We start from the raw sequence: 17,890 nt of genomic DNA, 5'->3' as shown, positions 1-17,890 counted from the left end.
GGAACGTAACCACAATGGTCCTCTATGTAGAAGCTAGAGACAAGATGAAGAAGCTAAACTGCTGGTTATGAAGGTGGAGGTATGGCCATGAGCCAGGAAAGGCAGGTGGCCAGAACACAGACTGAAATAGGAAGGGAAACAGCATTTCACCTGAGCCTCTAGAAGGAACCCAGCTCTGCAGACATCTGATATTAGCCCATGACACTCATTTCGGGCTTCTCACATCCAGAACTATGAGAGCATATGTCTGTTTGTTTTAATTAACTAGTACGGGAATATTTTACAGCAGCAATAGAATCTAATATAGACGTTTATTCAATACAATTTGCAGAGGGGACTGAGTTGAAGCCTCTCCACTCATTCATTAGCTTCCCTGGTTGAGGGCATTTTACTTTGAAAACACACGTGAAGTGGAAAGAACTTTAAATCAAACTGGAGACATCGCACCCCATTAGCAGGTGCACTGAAGTCCTCATTGCATAAATGTAAACGTGGTGTGAGATGCCTTTGGGGCATTACATTTAAGGTACAACGGGTGCCCTTCATTTCTCCTTCACCAAAGTGTTTTGTTCTCAGCACTGTGTCCTCTTTGCCTAAAATTTGGTCAATGCTCAATTTACACTCCCAAGTGTATGACAGAAGTTCATTAAAAATGTAGAAGACGAGTGTCTTTGTTAATCCACCTCTTCGAGCTACTAGATGTAAGCCTATGCTTAGTCATTGACGTGGTGGAGGAGGGAGAAGGGGAAAGGTGACGGGAAGGGCTCTTGGCTAGGATCCCCACATCTAGAAGACAGTTTTAGGTTAGAATCATAGACCCATGTGCATTTTTGTAAAGTACCTGTGTTGTGGACAAGGTTCATTCTTTATTTTGGAATAGCTGAGCTTTTTAGATGTCCTGAGGTGACTATGATAAAAAGTAGAGCTAGTGAATTAACCAATTTGTAAATATCTTTTTGCTACAATTGCTAGAAAAGAGGCAGCTTGGACATGGAATTGTTAAACCATCTCTGAGAAATGGACGTCCCGACTTGTTCATGAGACTTGTTCCTGAGGTTGGCGGAAGAGGGGCAGAAGGAAGGATAGAGGGAGGGATGTATGCAGATGTGTTCGTATTTACATTGTGATAACCACCGATGTGCGTGCATTTGTTGGCTTTACTATCGAAATACACTTAAGTATTTCCGTGGAAATTTGCCTCGTTAATATTTTTAAAGTGTAGATCATAATGAATTCTCTTAGAATACTTTGTGTACTCTGTTGCTTTATGTCTCATTTTTAATTGAATATTAAGGGAATGCAGTATTTTAATTGTAACTCTGCCAATATCTTTATCATAGAGGCCTGTTGCCGTTTTTATCCTTTATGAAATTTTTGTCACCAAGAAAGGCAGGATTACATTTTTTTTGCAGATTGAGTTGGTGTAGTGTATTCTTGGTTATCAAAATACTCATATAGTTTTGGGATTTTTAAATAGTAAATATTCATATGTGTGAAAAAGCTTGATACATAACTATACAATCTTAATTACATAAAAATGGAAGCTTAGTTGTGTAGATACACACAGGACCTAGAAGGACACATCAAACTAAACTGCTTGTGATTATGACTTTGTCTTGTGTTTTCACTTTCTTATTATATGCACATGTTAACTTTTAAAAAATAAATGTTATTTCCAAAACCTAAAAAAAAAAAAAAAAAAAATGTAGAAGACAATGACCATGAGGGAGGGGAAAAGAGCTCGGTGTGGGATAGAAATTCGACTAACTGTTCCAAAATCAAAGTAAACAAGTTACAAACCGAAATATATGCAGCCTCACCAGGAATGAAATAATTCAAACTATTTGGTATTCCTCTTTCTATTTATTAAATAACTTCTTCATGTGAATACCCAGCATGAGAGAAGATACTGCAATGCATTTCTCACAAACGTGTGTTGCAAGGTAGTTCCTACCTCCATCAGCCTGGATCTTGTCAGTGAACACAAAACATGCTCAAATACACCCCATCTTAGAAATTTCACTTCAGTGCACCGGCCTCCACACCTAACACTATTTTCCTATGCCCCGAACACCAAAAATCTTCAGATATGTTTTCATCATACTGCAACCATTTCATGCATCTCACTCATTTTACAAGGTCACGTAAGGGTACATCCACGCATATCACTCAATTTTAAATATGGTCCCTGTACGGAAGATTCAAGGATCCATATTAATGTATTAAATGAATTAGTTATAAATCAATGTCATGCAGGGTGTCATGCGGGGTCTCTACTCTCACTCCCTGAACAAGAATGAAGGATATGGTTCTTGAGGCCAAAAAGGAACACCCATGGGAGCCACAGATGGGGGAGTCATACCACTATATTCTCCCTGGCGGCTGGGATGGAGAGACAGGGGGTAAGAGCCACGCGATCTGCAACCTGCCGTCTGCTTCTCTGCCAACCAACCAACCCTACCTGCTGCCTGCAATCCACCGTACTAACCACATCTCGCGCTTGCTAGCTCAGCCATAATCTGCTGCAAGCGTAGCTATGGTGGTTATATTAGGGGCCAATGGCTCACTGGTTACAGCTGACAGCCAACTAGCCACAGCTGATGGCCATCCAATCACAGTTGCTGGCCATTTAACGGGAGCCAACAACTTTCCAAGTGAGGCTGAGGACCTGGAAACTGCACTCCTGGCTCTGTCCCCATAATGAATTAATAACACAAGAACACAGACACGGAGATCTCTAGTCCCCTGGCTGGGCTGTTAGGGTCGCAGTGACTCAGGTGAGTGTTCTCAGCTTCTGACCTCTCTGACCCTTTCCTTCAGTACCTGCTGGGCTCTCAGACTCACCTGGATGGGTCCCTGGGAGGGAGGACTCTGTGTGGAAGTCAGAATTACTCCCTGGAAGGTTCATGATGGAGACTGAAGCTCTGTCCCCACACGAGACAGCAGGAAGGAGTGAAGCATCAGTTCACAGCCAGCTCAGGAGTCAAACGCAACACCCAGGTCCTGTCCACCAACGTGGTACAAGCTGAGGGACCGCACAGAGGAGCGTTACCGCGCTCTGTGGATCTGCTCATCGGGCACAGTTCCCTCTTCTTATTCCCTCTGCTAAGCATCCAATTTCCCCCGGGGCCTCTGGACTAAACAGAAAGGAAAGTTTTCCTAATGAATCTCTGATCCCAGGAGACCGGGTGAGAAGTCAAGTGAATTTGGTTTTTATTTCTTCATGTGCTTGATCTCCCTGTTTTAAAAGGACATTAGTCTGAGCATCCTTTGTCTCAACCACGTTTATTAGAATTACATGATATGAATATTGGAAGCCTTCAAAGGTGATAGGTCTTGGTTTTGTTTTTTTAAATTCAACACACAAGGTACCAGCCTCCTGAGAAGGCAAATTCAAGTAGGAAAGTGGTTCTCCCCAAAAGATGACATTTTCATCTGTTCAGTATTTACTTAGAACAGCTTTCATAATTTTTGCTACGATCATTAGTAGAGAAGAGACACATCTTTAAAAACAGAACTTGTATTAGAAAAATGGACTCAGGGATGGATAGAAGGTGAACCATATTGTGCCTTATGGTCCCCTGTTTTTATTACTGGTCTAGTGAACACTGTGAGTCTTGCTGAAATCCTCTTGAAATCAATGGCCTGAGGGACATTTGTCTTGGGAGCTAAGAGCTGTGCTATACAACACAGCAGCCACTGGTACTTGTGACTATTTCAAAGTTACTATTAAAATTAAATAACATTTAAAATTCAGTTCCCCAGTAATACCAGCCTCAATACAGCAGCTACCACATTAGACAGTGCAGACATAGAATATGTCCCTCACAGAAAGTTCTGTGGGACAGCTTTGCCTTAAATGTCTTTCAAAATCCCCAGGTGTCGCTGGGCTGTTTCTCCACCACCTTAACCCTACGTCACTGAGCCCTCTCCTCCAATGTTGTTACTATTTCAGGAACATTCTTTTTGCTCTCCCCGCAGCTCCGCATTGACCTTTGTGAAAATGGAGGCTGTGTTTTAAATCACCATTTACTAAGTGCCATGCAAAGGAACATGAGGTGTAAGAGACCGTTAGCATGAGAACTGCTATCTTAAGGTCAGGGTTAACAGCCCCTGGCTTGAAACACAACCTAATTGTAAATTCCAGGATGTGGGCAGTTGCAGCACGGAGACCAGAGGTCCTGTAGCTTATCTTGTACTCTTTGAAGCTATGTAAGTCCTGTAGTTTATCTTATACTCCTTGAAGCTATGTAAGTCCTGTAGTTTATCTTGTACTCTCTAAAGCTATGGAAAATTACTGAGTGCCTTGAAAATGCTATATAAACCCTTGGCTTTAAGGGTTTGGGGTCCTTGTTAAAACCCGCTGCGTCGGGCAGAGATCGGACCCCAGCTAGCTGGAAATAAACCTCACTGTGTGACTTGCATTATCGTGTGTGTCCTCTGTCTGTCTGAGGGGTGGACGATTCCAGACCTTAACAGAGGCACATATCACTCAAGTCTGACTGTTACTCCCTGTTTGCTGGCTCGCACCCAATCTGCCTATTGAGTCCCAAACGGCCCTCTCGCTGATGATGCAGGAAGACACGGAGAGCCACACGCAGATCCGCTGCTAATGAAGCTCTACTTTGGGCTTGCCCTCCATCGAGGCCCGTTTCTCATCTCGGGGTCGCACACTGGTGTTTCTGCTCCATCAGGGCTCCTTACAGCAACTTACAGTAACCCCAGGTATTTCTTCAGTACTTTTCACAAGTCAGGTGTCAAATTAGATCCTTTGTGATGATTGCTTTTGTATACGAAATTTTACCAACGTGGGGACAGAACTTTGTCTCAAAACATTCCCCAGGGAAAATTTGAATGTGAATTAAATATTAAATATACGGAAGTTCTTGAATATGTTCCCAAGTCCAATAGTGCTGACAGAGGAAAGTTGATATGAAACAACGCATGCGTAGTATTTCAATGAAGTGTCGTTCTGTGTACTTTGAAATGCTTCCTAGCAGAAATGTAATGTATATAAAGCAAATAATACAAATGTTATGTGTTAAAAGTAGGTGATGAACATAGAGGTGATCATTGTAGTAGTCTTTCACTTTTTCTCTCTGTTTAAAATTGTCATAATAAAAACGTTGAAAAATTACATCACACCTCTGGTATATCCCACGGGCTTCAGTAGGTTTTTTTTGTTGTTTGTTTTTTTAGTAGTTCATTACTTTTTATTGTTTATTGCTAAATAGTAGTCGACTGTATGGATACATCACATTTTGTTCATCTACTCACCAGTTTGTGGACATACAGAGGGTCTCCCAAAAATCTATACATATTAAGAAAGGGAAAAACTGTATTAAAATAGTAACACAATGAATGATGCTAGTGCTCATTTGATTAAGGGCCATCTTTTGAGCGAACGTCATACTACACGTTGCTACTGTAATTCATTGAACTTCAAAAAGTAATACATAGATAACATCTCTTAAAATATGTACATTTTTTGGCACCCCTGTTCTCCCTGCCAGTATGTATTCTTTGGGGTGACATGAATAAAGCTGCCTTGATTATTCGCATACCAGTATATACAGACTTCAACGGTTTTATAAATAAGCTTAAAACATTAATAATGTTTTTTTCTAAATAACTTCTAATCTGGCCGCATGTAGCAATGTTATTTTTCAGCCTCAAGGTTTAATAAATTTCAATAAAACAGAAACACTAGAATTTTCAGAAAAGGTTCTTCTAGTTAATTTAGCTTTCTGGTAAAGTGAGGATTTGATGACATGGTATCTTTTTGTTTTGTTTCTAAGTGCCCCCAAATTCTGCTTTTGCAAGCATAGTACAATGAGCCTAAGAATGTTTCACAGAAAATTAAAGGTTTGCAGGGTCTCCTGATGACCAAACAGGGAGCTGAAGTCCAGGATTGTAGAGAACCAGGTCCAGCAGAATGCGTTCTCTGGGCTTTGAGTGTAGAACATAGCATGAGGTTGCTTTTCAAGTAATTCCTTATATAACTTATTTTTGTAAAACCTGCTCCAAATGATCTCAGAACCATTTCTTTGTGCCTGACTATATGTGAGGCACTTTATATACATGCATAGTCTCCTAGGCTCACAGACTCCTGGTGGACAGGTGAACTGGTGGACACGAGTGAAGATGGTAGCCCTGCACTGCTCTGGCCACACAGTACATGCACCTGCATTGTAATCAGATCTGTCTTCCAGGTCGGTTCGTTCTATTCTACTGCTTGGTGCCAACCTGCACATGTAGCGGCCTCTCTGAACAGATAATTCTGCAGACTCAAGGAGTAAGTGATTTGATTTGTTTTCATAGTCTCCTTCCAGGGCCAGTTGATATGCTACCAAATTCCTGCACTAATTTCTGGGAAGCAAGCTGATTACCACCTATGTATTCTTGCTCATCTCCTGAGTAGAATAATAATCGCAGCATTTATTGGGATATAATATATGACAGATACCATTAAGCTATTTTTAATGATTTCCTCATTCAATCTTCTCAAATATCTATGGAAAAGGTACTTTTGTTATACATATTTCACAATTGAGAAAACTGAAGAGTTTCGAGGAGGTAAAGTTGTCCACGGATGAAAAGGTTATTTCTTTCATATATTTTTAAATTAAGAAATAATTGTCATTTCCATTAAATATTGATTAAGAACACTGGTGACTTAGAAACTAGGTCATTCCAGAAATTGAAAGAATTTACAATAATAATGTTATTGCCATAGCCAGCATCTTACATGAAACTATCTTGACCACGAAAGCCAATATTGTCCTTCCCTCAATCACTTCCTCGGATCATGAACTCATCTGGAGTCAAGTTGTCCAAGAAAAATCCCCAAATTGTGAAGAAAACAAATACACTTCTGTTGAGAAAAATCAAAGCTAGAATGTTTAGCCATTAAAGTGTTTCCCCCAAGTCGCCTCAGCTCAAGTGCCTTCACTGCAGTGACTCAGGAAGGGGCAGGCTCCCTTCTTCCGTATCACCCATCACAGAACACCCGTTGCCAAACAGCCAGCCAGGGGCTTAGATGGGACACCACATACAAGGGGACTTCGCTGTGTTCTGACGTTCACGTCTGGCTTATGAAGTAAAAAATATCTTCATTCAGGAGTGACAAAGTAAACACTTTAGGATCACTTCCTCCAAATCTACATTCTGCCACAATCCAAGGAAACACGCAAAGTCCCTTCTACCTCAAGGTTGTGGGCCCCCCAATACTCAGCACAGTTATCATCGGGTGTAACTACTTCTCATGGTTCACTTCTTCCCTGTCTCTGCGTGAAGCACAGTGATGCCACGTCTCTCTCACAGTCACAAATTCATGCTATCATCCTTTGTTTAAGAATTTCAACCGGGAGCGGGCCTGGTGGCTCAGGCGGTTTGAGCTCTGTGCTCCTAACGCCGAAGGCTGCTGGTTCATATCCCACATGGGCCTGTGGACTCTCAACCACAAGGTTGCGGGGTTCGACTCCCAAAAAGGATGGTGGGCTGCGCCTCCTTCAACTAAAAAATGGCAACTAAAAATGGCAACTAGAGTTGGAGTTGAGCTGTGTCCTCCACAACTAAGATTGAAAGGATAGCAGCTTGACTTGAAAAAAGTCCTGGAAGTACACATTGTTCCCCAATGAAGTCCTATACCCCTTCCCCAATAAAATCTTTAAAAAAAAAAGAATTTCAACCAATCATTCAGGTCTGGATTAATTCTTCCTTTTGCATTAGTAGAAAACTGGGACTTTAAGGAAACTGATCAGGCTGGGAGGTCAAAGGGGGGAGATGAGTTCATGGAAGTTTATGAGCCCAGCTGGTTGAACGCATTGGTCCTAACTTCGTTTTCTAAAAAACTCTAGGTTCCTGTCTCCCTTATGTCTATATCTACCATTTTAGAACACGTGGCTCAGTGGGTCTCCATGTGCAGGTGCAGGGTGACATTATTAACGAGTCAGTGTGATGGTGTGATGGTGTGATGGTGTGTGTGTGTGTGTGTGTTTGTGTGTGTGTGTTTACCTGAAATGAGTCAGGCAAGAATGTACATACATGTATGTGTACATACACTGCTTACCTGTAAAAGAGTTCTTGGACTCACCAACTATTTCCAAACAGTTTATTTATTCTAACGACATCCACCTGATTTAGCTTCATCATCCCATATCACCATCAGAAATGCGGACACAGGATCAGGGTGATTACCTTTTTTACAGTCACATAACAAAGCAATTAATTACATATTGATTACATACATAAATTATAAATAATTATATAATTTACATATATAATTATCTGTAAATATATTTACAGATAAGTATATATATATATATATATATATATTCATGAAATATGGATTCTTAATTTTTCTATGGCTCTTTTAACTCAGCACTGGATGCATTTTAAAGGATACTCAAATATGGAAAGATATTCTGTGCTCAATTATTGGAAGAATTATTATTGTTAAAATGTCCTTACTACAGTTAAAGAGAAAATCACAGGCACAAAATGGCATCACTGGTGCTAAACACTCATGAGGCCAAACTTAGATTTAATATGGGACCTAATGGCAGTTTCGACCTCTATTAGAAATGTAATCTTAATCAACCAGTCTGGAATTTTCTGTGAAATCACTGGTCACAAGGGCCCTCTACATCCCACATGGAAAGAAGAGGGAATCTATAGGATAAAAAAACCTTACAGTTCCTTTCCTCCTCCCAAAAACACCCAGGTCTAAAATTTATCTTTTCTTTTCCTTTGTTAATGGCTCCTCGCCCCACCCTTCTTCCTATGAAAACCTTCCATTTTCTATAAGCACTGGCTGTTCCCTTCTGGTTACTGTAAGGGAAACTGCCTTGTTCATGAATCACTTAATAAAGCCAATTACGTCTCCAAATGTACTTGGCTAATTTTTGGTGTTTTGATAGGGATTGCGTTAAGTCAATAGATTGCTTTGGGTAGTATGGACTTTTTTTTTTTTTAAGATTTTATTGGGGAAGGGGAGCAGGACTTTATTGGGGAACAGTGTGTACTTCCAGGACTTTTTCCCAAATCAAGTTGTTGTCCCTTCAATTTAGTTGTGGAGGGCGCAGCTCAGCTCCAAGTCCAGTTGCTGTTGCTAGTTGCAGGGGACACAGCCCACCACCCCTTGCAGGAGTCGAACCAGCAAACTTGTGGTTGAGAGGATGTGCTCCCACCAACTGAGACATCTGGGAGGCAGCTCAGCTCAAGGTACCATGTTCAATCTTAGTTGCAGGGAGTGGAACCTACCATCTCTTGCGGGACTCGAGGAATTGAACTGGCAACCTTCTGGTTGAGAGCCCACTGGCCCATATGGAATCCAATCAGCAGCCTTCAGAGTTAGGATCATGGAGCTCCAACCGCCTGAGCCACAGGGCTGGCCCAGTATGGACATTTTAAGATGTTAATTTCTCCTGTCTGATACCACAATATAGGCTTCCATTTATTGTATGTTCTTGAATTTCTTTCTTCAGTGTCATGTACTTTCCAAGTATAGGTTTATTCCCTCTTTGGTCCAATTTATTCCTAAGAATTTTTTTGATGAAATTATAAATGAGATTGTTTTCTTTATTTCTCTTTCTGATAGTTCAGTATTAGTGTATAAAAATTAAACTGATTTCTAAATATTAACTTTGTATTTTTCACAAGACTAGAACAAATCAGCTTATAATTGATATGGAACCACAAAAGACCATGAATAACCACAGCACTCTTGAGAAAGAACCAAGTTGGAGATATCATGTTACCTGATATCAAGCTATACTACAAGGCTACAGTAATGAGAACAGCATAGTACGGGCATAAAAACAGACACCTATTTCGATGGAATAGAATAAAGGGCCCAGAAAAAAATCCCGCACTTACATGGTCCTTTGTGTATGAAACAAGGCAAGAATATACAGTGAGGTAAAGACAGTCTCTTAGATAAATGAAATTGGGAAAACTAGACATATACATGCAAAAGTATGAAACTGGAACACTTTCTTACACCATATACAGGAATAAACCCAAAATGGATGGAAGACTTAGATATAAGACTTGGAAACATAAACTCCAAGAAGAAATCACAAGCAGTAATTTCTCTGACATTGTTCTTAGTAACATTTGTTTTCTGATATATCTCCTTAGGCAAGAGAAACAAAACAAAAAATAAACAAGTGGAACTATATCCAACTAAAAATTTTTTGAACAGCAGTGAAAACCATCAACAAAAAGAAAAGACAACCTACGATTGGATTGGACATTCACCAGTGATACATAGGATAAGGGTTATATCCCAAATTTATAAAGAATACATACAACTCAACCTCAAAACAACAAACAATCCCATTTAGAAAGCACAGAGGACTGAACAGACATTTCTCCAAAGAGGACACGCCGATGGCCAATAGGTATAAAAAGATGGTCAAGGTCACTAATCATCAAATTAAAACGACAATGAGATATCAACTCACACGTGTCACAATGGCTGTTGTAAATCAATAAGCAACAAGTGCTGGTGAGGACGTGGAGAAAAAAGGAAGTCTCGTGTACTGTCGGTGGGATTACAAATTGGTGCAGCCAATATGGAACACAGTGTAAAGTATACTCAAAAAATTAAAAATAGGATTACTGTATGACCCAGCAATTCCCCTTCTGAGTAGTTCTCCAAAGACATCCAAAACACTAATTAGGAAAGATATGTGAACCCCTATGTTCACTGCAACACTATTTACAAGAGCCAAATATGTAAACAACCTAAGTGCTCATCAGTTGACGACTGGATAAAGAAGATGTGGTACATATGTACAATGGATTATTACATGGTCATAAAAATCTTACCATTTGTGACAACATGGGTGGACCTGGAGGGTATTATGCTAAGTAAAACAAGTCAGACAGAGAAAGACAAATACCGTGTGATTTCGCTTATACGTGAAATATAAACACAAAAGTAAACAAAACAAAAACAGACTCATATTTACAGAGAACAAATTCATGGTTGGCAGAAAGGTGAGGGTTGTGGGGCTGTGTAAAAAAAATAAAGGGATTAAAAAAATACAAATTGATATTTACAAAATAGTCCCAGGGATGTAAACCACAGCATACAGAATATAGTAAATAATATTGCAGCAACTATATATAGTGCCAGGAGGTACAGACTAATGGGGGGTCACTACATAAATTATATGAATGTCTAACCACTATAGTGCACTGCCGAAATTAATATAAAAAATAATTTTGAATGTCAACTATAATGTAAAAAAATAAAAAAAATTTTTAAATTATATACAGAAGTTGAAATCAAACCAAAGGAAATTCCAAAATATAAATAAAACAAGGAAATTCCACAAACACAGTCAGATTAAAGAATCACAATGTCTGGTTTTAGACTTGGAGCCATGAAATCAAGGGCACTTTTTCAGTCAGGACGACCGTCCCTTTTATGCTGTCATCCCAAAGGACCTTTTCAGAGCCCCCTTTATGTCTTTATTCCTGAGACTGTAGATGAAGGGGTTCAGCATGGGGGTGACCACTGTGTACAGGACCGAGGCTGTAGCACTAGAGCGTGCATTGTGGGTAGCAGGAGAGCTGAGGTACACTCCTAGGCTTGTTAAATAAAATAAGGAGACAACTGAGAGGTGAGACGCACAGGTAGAAAATGCCTTATACTTCCCCTGAGCAGATGACATCGCACGTATGCAGGAAACGATCCTATAGTAAGAGCAAAGGATCCCAGTCAGGGGACCACCACCTACCAGCACAGCTACAAAATAGATCACCAGGTTATTAACAAAGGTGTCAGAACAGGCAAGTTGGATCATCTGGTTGACTTCACAGAAAAAGTGGGGGATTTGCAAGTCTGCACAGAAGGAAAGTCTGAGCACCATTAAGCTTTGTAATAAGGCATTGAGGGCACTCATGATCCAGGACACCAGAACCAACAGTCCACAGAGCTGGGGGTGCATGATGACCGTGTAGTGCAGGGGGTGACAGATGGCCACGAAGCGGTCATAGGCCATCACGGTCAGGAGAAAGTCATCCAACACTACAAAGAGTATAAAAAAGTACATCTGCGTGATGCAGCCTTCATAGGTTATGACTTTGCTCTGCGTCTGGATGTTCACCAGCATCTTGGGGATGGTGGTGGAGGTGAAACAGATGTCCACAAAGGACAGGTTGGAGAGAAAGAAGTACATGGGCGTGTGCAGGTGGGAGTCTGAGCTGATGGCCAGGACGATGAGCAGGTTTCCAAACACAGTGATCAGGTACATGGAGAGGAAAAGCCCAAAGAGGAGGGGCTGCAGGTCTGGCTCCTCTGAAAGTCCCAGGAGAACAAATTCTGAAACTCTTGTAAGATTCTCTGGTTCCATGAGGAAGAAATAACTTCCAAGACAGAAAAATCACATGAATAATTTTCATACAAATAGACTTTACTCAGATGCTCTAATGCTACAATTTATATTTTGCAGCCTAGTAATTAACTTCAATATTTTTGTTTGGATCTTGTTCCTTCTAGGGGTTTCCTGTGCCATCTCAGATTAGGAATTTTTGTCCCAATCCGCTTCTTTCCAAAGGTATCATGTATTCTTCAGTTTTCATGAGATATTCTTCATGTATTTCAGGAATATAAATTGAGTGCTCTCCATGTTTTAGGTATTAACTTGATGCAAAAGTAATTGTGCTTTTTGCAATTATTTTAACCTTTGAAACCATTGGTTTTGCACCAACCTAATACTACTATCTAGTTTGTGAGTATTAGAGTTCTGAAAAACAGTTGTTCAACAAGTCAATGAAGGAGAAAAAATATGCAAGCTAATAAAAAAAGTAGATAGCGTTTCAGATGGTGACAGATCATATGAAGAAAAGAAAAGAAAGTCTTAAAAATATAGTGACTAGTGAGTTCTCTTTTTCATGGGCATTTAGTCAAGACCTGCAAACAAGGTGACATTTGAACAGAGACCTCAATGAAGGAAGGTAGGGAGAGGCAAGGTAATGTGAACACATGTGTATTGGAAGATAGAATAGCCAGTGCAGCCTTTGCCTGGGGTGGAGCAGAAGGAGTTTAGTGATCTGTCCAAACTGAATATCACATTATCTGATGAGCCTTGATTATAATTATTTTAAGGTTATTTCCCGGCAGTGTTTCTCACCCAGAAATGATTTTGTGCCTGGGGTACCTGGCATTCCCTGAATGAATACTGATAACACCTACAATCCACAGGAAAGCACCCACACCCAACCATTATTCAGCCCCCAAGTCAACAGTGAGAAGGTGAGCAAACCTAGTCAAGACCAGCACTTCAACCTGTATGTACCTACGGTCAACAGCATCCTACCTGATGCAGAATCTGAGTCAGCAGGTCCTGGGGGCTCAGAGAGTCTGCATTTCTAACCAGCTCCCAGGGGGAGTTGATGCTGCAGCTCCTGGTCTGTGGCCCAGGCTCTGAGGAGCAAGGTGAGGTCCTGTGTCAGTGTCAGGGGCAGGCAGGTTCAGGTTTTCTGAAGCAAATATTTCTTTACATGTATTGTTAAAGCAATTAGTGTGCTCACTCATTCCAGAAACTGTAATAAGTTCTGTTCATTTCTCTTATATAAGGGCCCCTGACTGACACATAATAACACACTATTTTTTGTAAGGAGGGTGCAGCGGCGATCGAATCAGCAATCTTGGTGTTATTAGCAGAATGCTCTAACTAACTGAGCTAAGCGGCCACCCCAATAATACACTTTTAAGAGACTTTGTAGTGAGCAGAATAGAGCCTCCAAAGTATGTCCACACTCTATCTCCAGTGCCTTTGCATTTGATACTTTTATAGCAAGGGTGGATTAGGGTAGGAGATGGGACAGGCTTGCTCACCAGCTGACGTTAAGAAGATGACCCAGTGTCATCCAGGTGGGAGGAACGTAACCACAATGGTCCTCTATGTAGAAGCGAGAGACGAGATGAAGAAGCTAAACTGCTGGCTTTAAAGGCGGAGGAATGGCCATGAGCCAGGAAAGGCAGGTGGCCAGAACACAGACTGAAATAGGAAGGGAAACAGCACTTCACCTGAGCCTCTAGAAGGAACCCAGCTCCGCAGACACCTTGATATTAGTCCATGACACTCATTTCGGGCTTCTCACATCCAGAACTATGAGAGCATATGTCTGTTTGTTTTAATCAACTCATGCGGGAATATTTTACAGCAGCAATAGAATCTAATACAGACATTTATTCAATGTAATTTGCAGAGGGGACGGAGTTGAAGCCTCTCCATTCATTCATTAGCTTCCCTGGGTAAGAGCATCGTGTTTGAAAACCCACATGAAGTAGAAAAGAAATTTTAAATCAAGATGGAGATATTCCACCCCATTAGCTGATACACTGAAGTCCTCATTGCATAAATGTAACGTGGTCTGACGACAATGCTTTTGTGGCATAAGATTTAAGGTACAAGGGTGACCTTCATTTCTTCATCACTGAAGTATTTGTTCTCAGCACTGTGTCCTATTTGCCTAGAAGTTGATCAGTCCTCAATTTATACTCCCCAGTGCATGACAGAATTTCTCATTAAAAATACAGAAGACAATGACCACAGGGGGAAAAGGCTGAATGTGGGCTAGGAATCCCTAATTAACTGTTCCAACAGAGAAAGTAAACAAGCAACAAACCAAAATATAGGCAGCCTCGCCAGGATTGAAATAATTCAAAGTACAACTATTTGCTATTCCTCTTTCTACTTATTAAATAACTTTCCCACGTGAATACTCAGCAGGAGAGACGATACTGCAGTGTATGTCTCACAAACAGCTGTTGCAAGGGAGTTCCTATCTCCACTGGCCTGGATCTTTCTAGTGAATACAAAACATGCTCAAATACACCCCATCTTAGAAATTCCATACAAACGCTCCCACTTCACTGCATTGGTCTCCACACCTAACACTCTATCCTCCTACTCCCCCAACAGCAAAACTGCTCTGACATGTTTTCATTGTACTGCAACCATTATATGCATCTCACTCATTATACAGGGTCACCTAATGGTACATCCATGCCCATCAATCACTTAATTGTTATATGGTCCCTATATGGAAGATTCAAGCATCCTTATTAATTTATTAAATTAATTAGTTATAAATCCATTAATAACCCAAGAACACAGACACGGAGATCTCTAGTCCCCTGGCTGGGCTGTTAGGGTCGCAGTGACTCAGGTGAGTGTTCTCAGCTTCTGACCTCTCTGACCCTTTCCTTCAGTACCTGCTGGGCTCTCAGACTCACCTGGATGGGTCTCTGAGAAGGAGGACTCTGTGTGGAAGTCAGAATTACTCCCTGGAAGGTTCATGATGGAGACTGAAGCTCTGTCCCCACACGAGACAGCAGGAAGGAATGAAGCATCAGTTCACAGCCAGCTCAGGAGTCAAACGCAACACCCAGGTCCTGTCCACCCACGTGGTACAAGCTGAGGGACCGCACAGAGGAGCGTTACCGCGCTCTGTGGATCTGCTCATCAGGCACAGTTCCCTCTTCTTATTCCCTCTGCTAAGCATCCAATTTCCCCCGGGGCCTCTGGACTAAACAGAAAGGAAATTTTTCCTAATGAATCTCTGATCCCAGGAGACCAGGTTAAAAGTCAAGTGAATTTTGTTTTTATTTCTTCATGTGTTTGATCTCCCTGAATTTAAAAGGAGATTAGTCCGTGAATCTGCAAGCATCCTGTACTTTGACCACATTTACTAGAATTACACAATACGAATATTGGAAGCCTTAAAACGTGATAAATCTTGAATATTTTTTTTTTAATTCAACATACAAGGTACCAGCCTCCTGAAAAGATAAAGTCATTTAGGAAAGAATGTGGGGACAGAGCCCCAAAAAGCAGTTTCCAGGCTCTCAGCCTCACATAGAAAGGTGCTGGCTCAGGTAGTAATTGGCCATCAACTATGATCAAATGGCCATCAGCTGTGGCTAGTTGGCCGTCAGCTGTAACCAGTGAGCCATTGGGCACTAATATAACTGCCGTGGCTAGGCTAGCAAAAAAAAGGGGGAGCTAGCAAGAAGATGGTGGCTGAGCCTGCAAGCGGCGCAGTGAGGGTTGAGAATTGTGTTGCTCCTGGTTCCTGTGTCTCCAACCCAGCTGTCAGTGAGAGTATAGTGGTGTGACTCCCCTACCTATGGTTCCGTTGGTGTTCCTTTTTGGCCTCACCATGTCCTGTGTTCTTATGTGGGGAGTGGGACCAGAGACCCCGCCTGACGCCCTGCATGACACATGGCGCAGTCGGCAGGATCCCCTGCACTACAAAGAAATTCTCCCCAAAAGATCAAATTTTCATCTTTTCACTATTTCCTTAAAACACCTGTCATAATTTTGTCTACAAGCATTAGTAGAGAAGAGGCACATCTTTAAAAATAAAACTTGTATTAGAAAAATGACTCAGGGATGGATAGAAGGTGAACCACATTTGCCCTTATGGTCTCCCGTTTTTATGCTGGTCTTCCAGGTCTGTTCTTTCTATTCTACTGCTTGGTGCCAATCTGCACATGTAACGGCCTCTCTGAACAGATAATTCTACAGACACAAGGAATAAGCCATTTGGTTTGTTTTCACAGTCTCCTACTAGGGCCAGTTGATATGCTACCAAATTCCTGCACTAATTTCTGGGAAGCAAGCTGAATACCACCTATGTATTCTTGCTCATCTCCTGAGCAGAATAATAATTGCCAGCACTTATTGGAACATAGTATATGTCAGATACTGTTAGGCTATTTTTAGTGATTTTCTCATTCAATCTTCTCCAATATCTATGGAAAAGGTACTATTATTATGCATATTTCAGAACTGAGAAAACTGAAGAATCTCAAGGAAGTGAAGTTGCCCATGGATGAAAAGATTATTCCCTTCATTCTCTTTTTATTAGTTTCAGGTGTACCAAAGTATGTAACAGTTAGGCATTTCCAGCCCTCCAAAGTGATAACCCCCTTCCCCAATCTACTACCCCTCTGACATCGTATGTAGCTGTTACAATTCCATTGACTCTATTCCCTATGCTGTACTCCACATTGCATGACTATATATATATATATATATATTAAATTATAGTTGACATTAAATATTATTCAGCTTCAGGTGTAAACATAAAATATTTTTTAATTATTTAAATAGAATTTTTAATGAAATATTTTTTAAATAAAATATTTTTATAAATTCTTTCAACTTTAATTACTCGTACACGTATTAGAATTCTTAACCTTTAAAAACCTTACTTTCTAGTGAAAAATAAGAAACAAGCAATTGTGAATTGTCTGTTACATGAGACTTTATACATTTATGAACACATATTATAATTTCTAGAAATATATTTTTGCATAGCACATACCTCAAGGCTATGGGCCCCCCCAGCACTTAGCACAATTATCCCCAGAAATTACTGCTTCTCATGGTGAGCTTCTTCCCTGTCTCCTGGGTGAAGCATTGGATGCAAGTCTCTCTCACAATCCTTAAGTAACGCTATCATCCTTTCTTTAAGAATTTCAAAAGTAGAGAACCAATGATTTCACTGTGGTATATAAAACTGAAACCAAAAAAAGAACAAGACAAGCAAATGAAAGAACAAAACCTCATAGACATAAACAATAGTTTAGGGGTTACCAGAGGGAGGCTTCTAGAAGAGGATAACCGCCGTTTAACATATGTGATGGAAAGAGAACTGACACTGGGTGGTGAACACACAATTTGAAATATAGATAATGTATTATAGAATTGTACACCTGAAATCTATGTAACTTTATTAACAATTGTCACCCCAATAAACTTTCATTTAAAAAAAAAAAAGAATTTCAACCCATCATACAGCTCTGGTTTAGTAAACTGTTGTTTCCCACACCTATTTTATGAGGTCTGACAATTACATT

The 17,890-nt window shown here is 40.6% G+C and overlaps 1 protein-coding gene across 1 annotated transcript; it reads right to left on the bottom strand.

Moving 5' to 3' along the window:
- Window positions 1-11,438: 11,438 nt before the first annotated feature.
- On the bottom strand, window positions 11,439-12,269 carry LOC117038474 (olfactory receptor 7A17). Its single transcript, XM_033135441.1, has 2 exons — window positions 11,915-12,269; window positions 11,439-11,629 (listed from the first exon to the last, which is right to left on the bottom strand). The coding sequence occupies exons 1-2, from the start codon at window positions 12,267-12,269 to the stop codon at window positions 11,439-11,441; spliced, it is 546 nt and encodes a 181-aa protein (XP_032991332.1).
- Between the last annotated feature and the right edge of the window lie 5,621 nt (window positions 12,270-17,890).

Source organism: Rhinolophus ferrumequinum, chromosome 18, assembly GCF_004115265.2.
Source record: "Rhinolophus ferrumequinum isolate MPI-CBG mRhiFer1 chromosome 18, mRhiFer1_v1.p, whole genome shotgun sequence".
NCBI lineage: Eukaryota > Metazoa > Chordata > Mammalia > Chiroptera > Rhinolophidae > Rhinolophus > Rhinolophus ferrumequinum.
The sequence above is the reverse complement of the archived record's forward strand: the minus strand, read 5'-3'. Positions and strand labels throughout refer to the sequence as shown.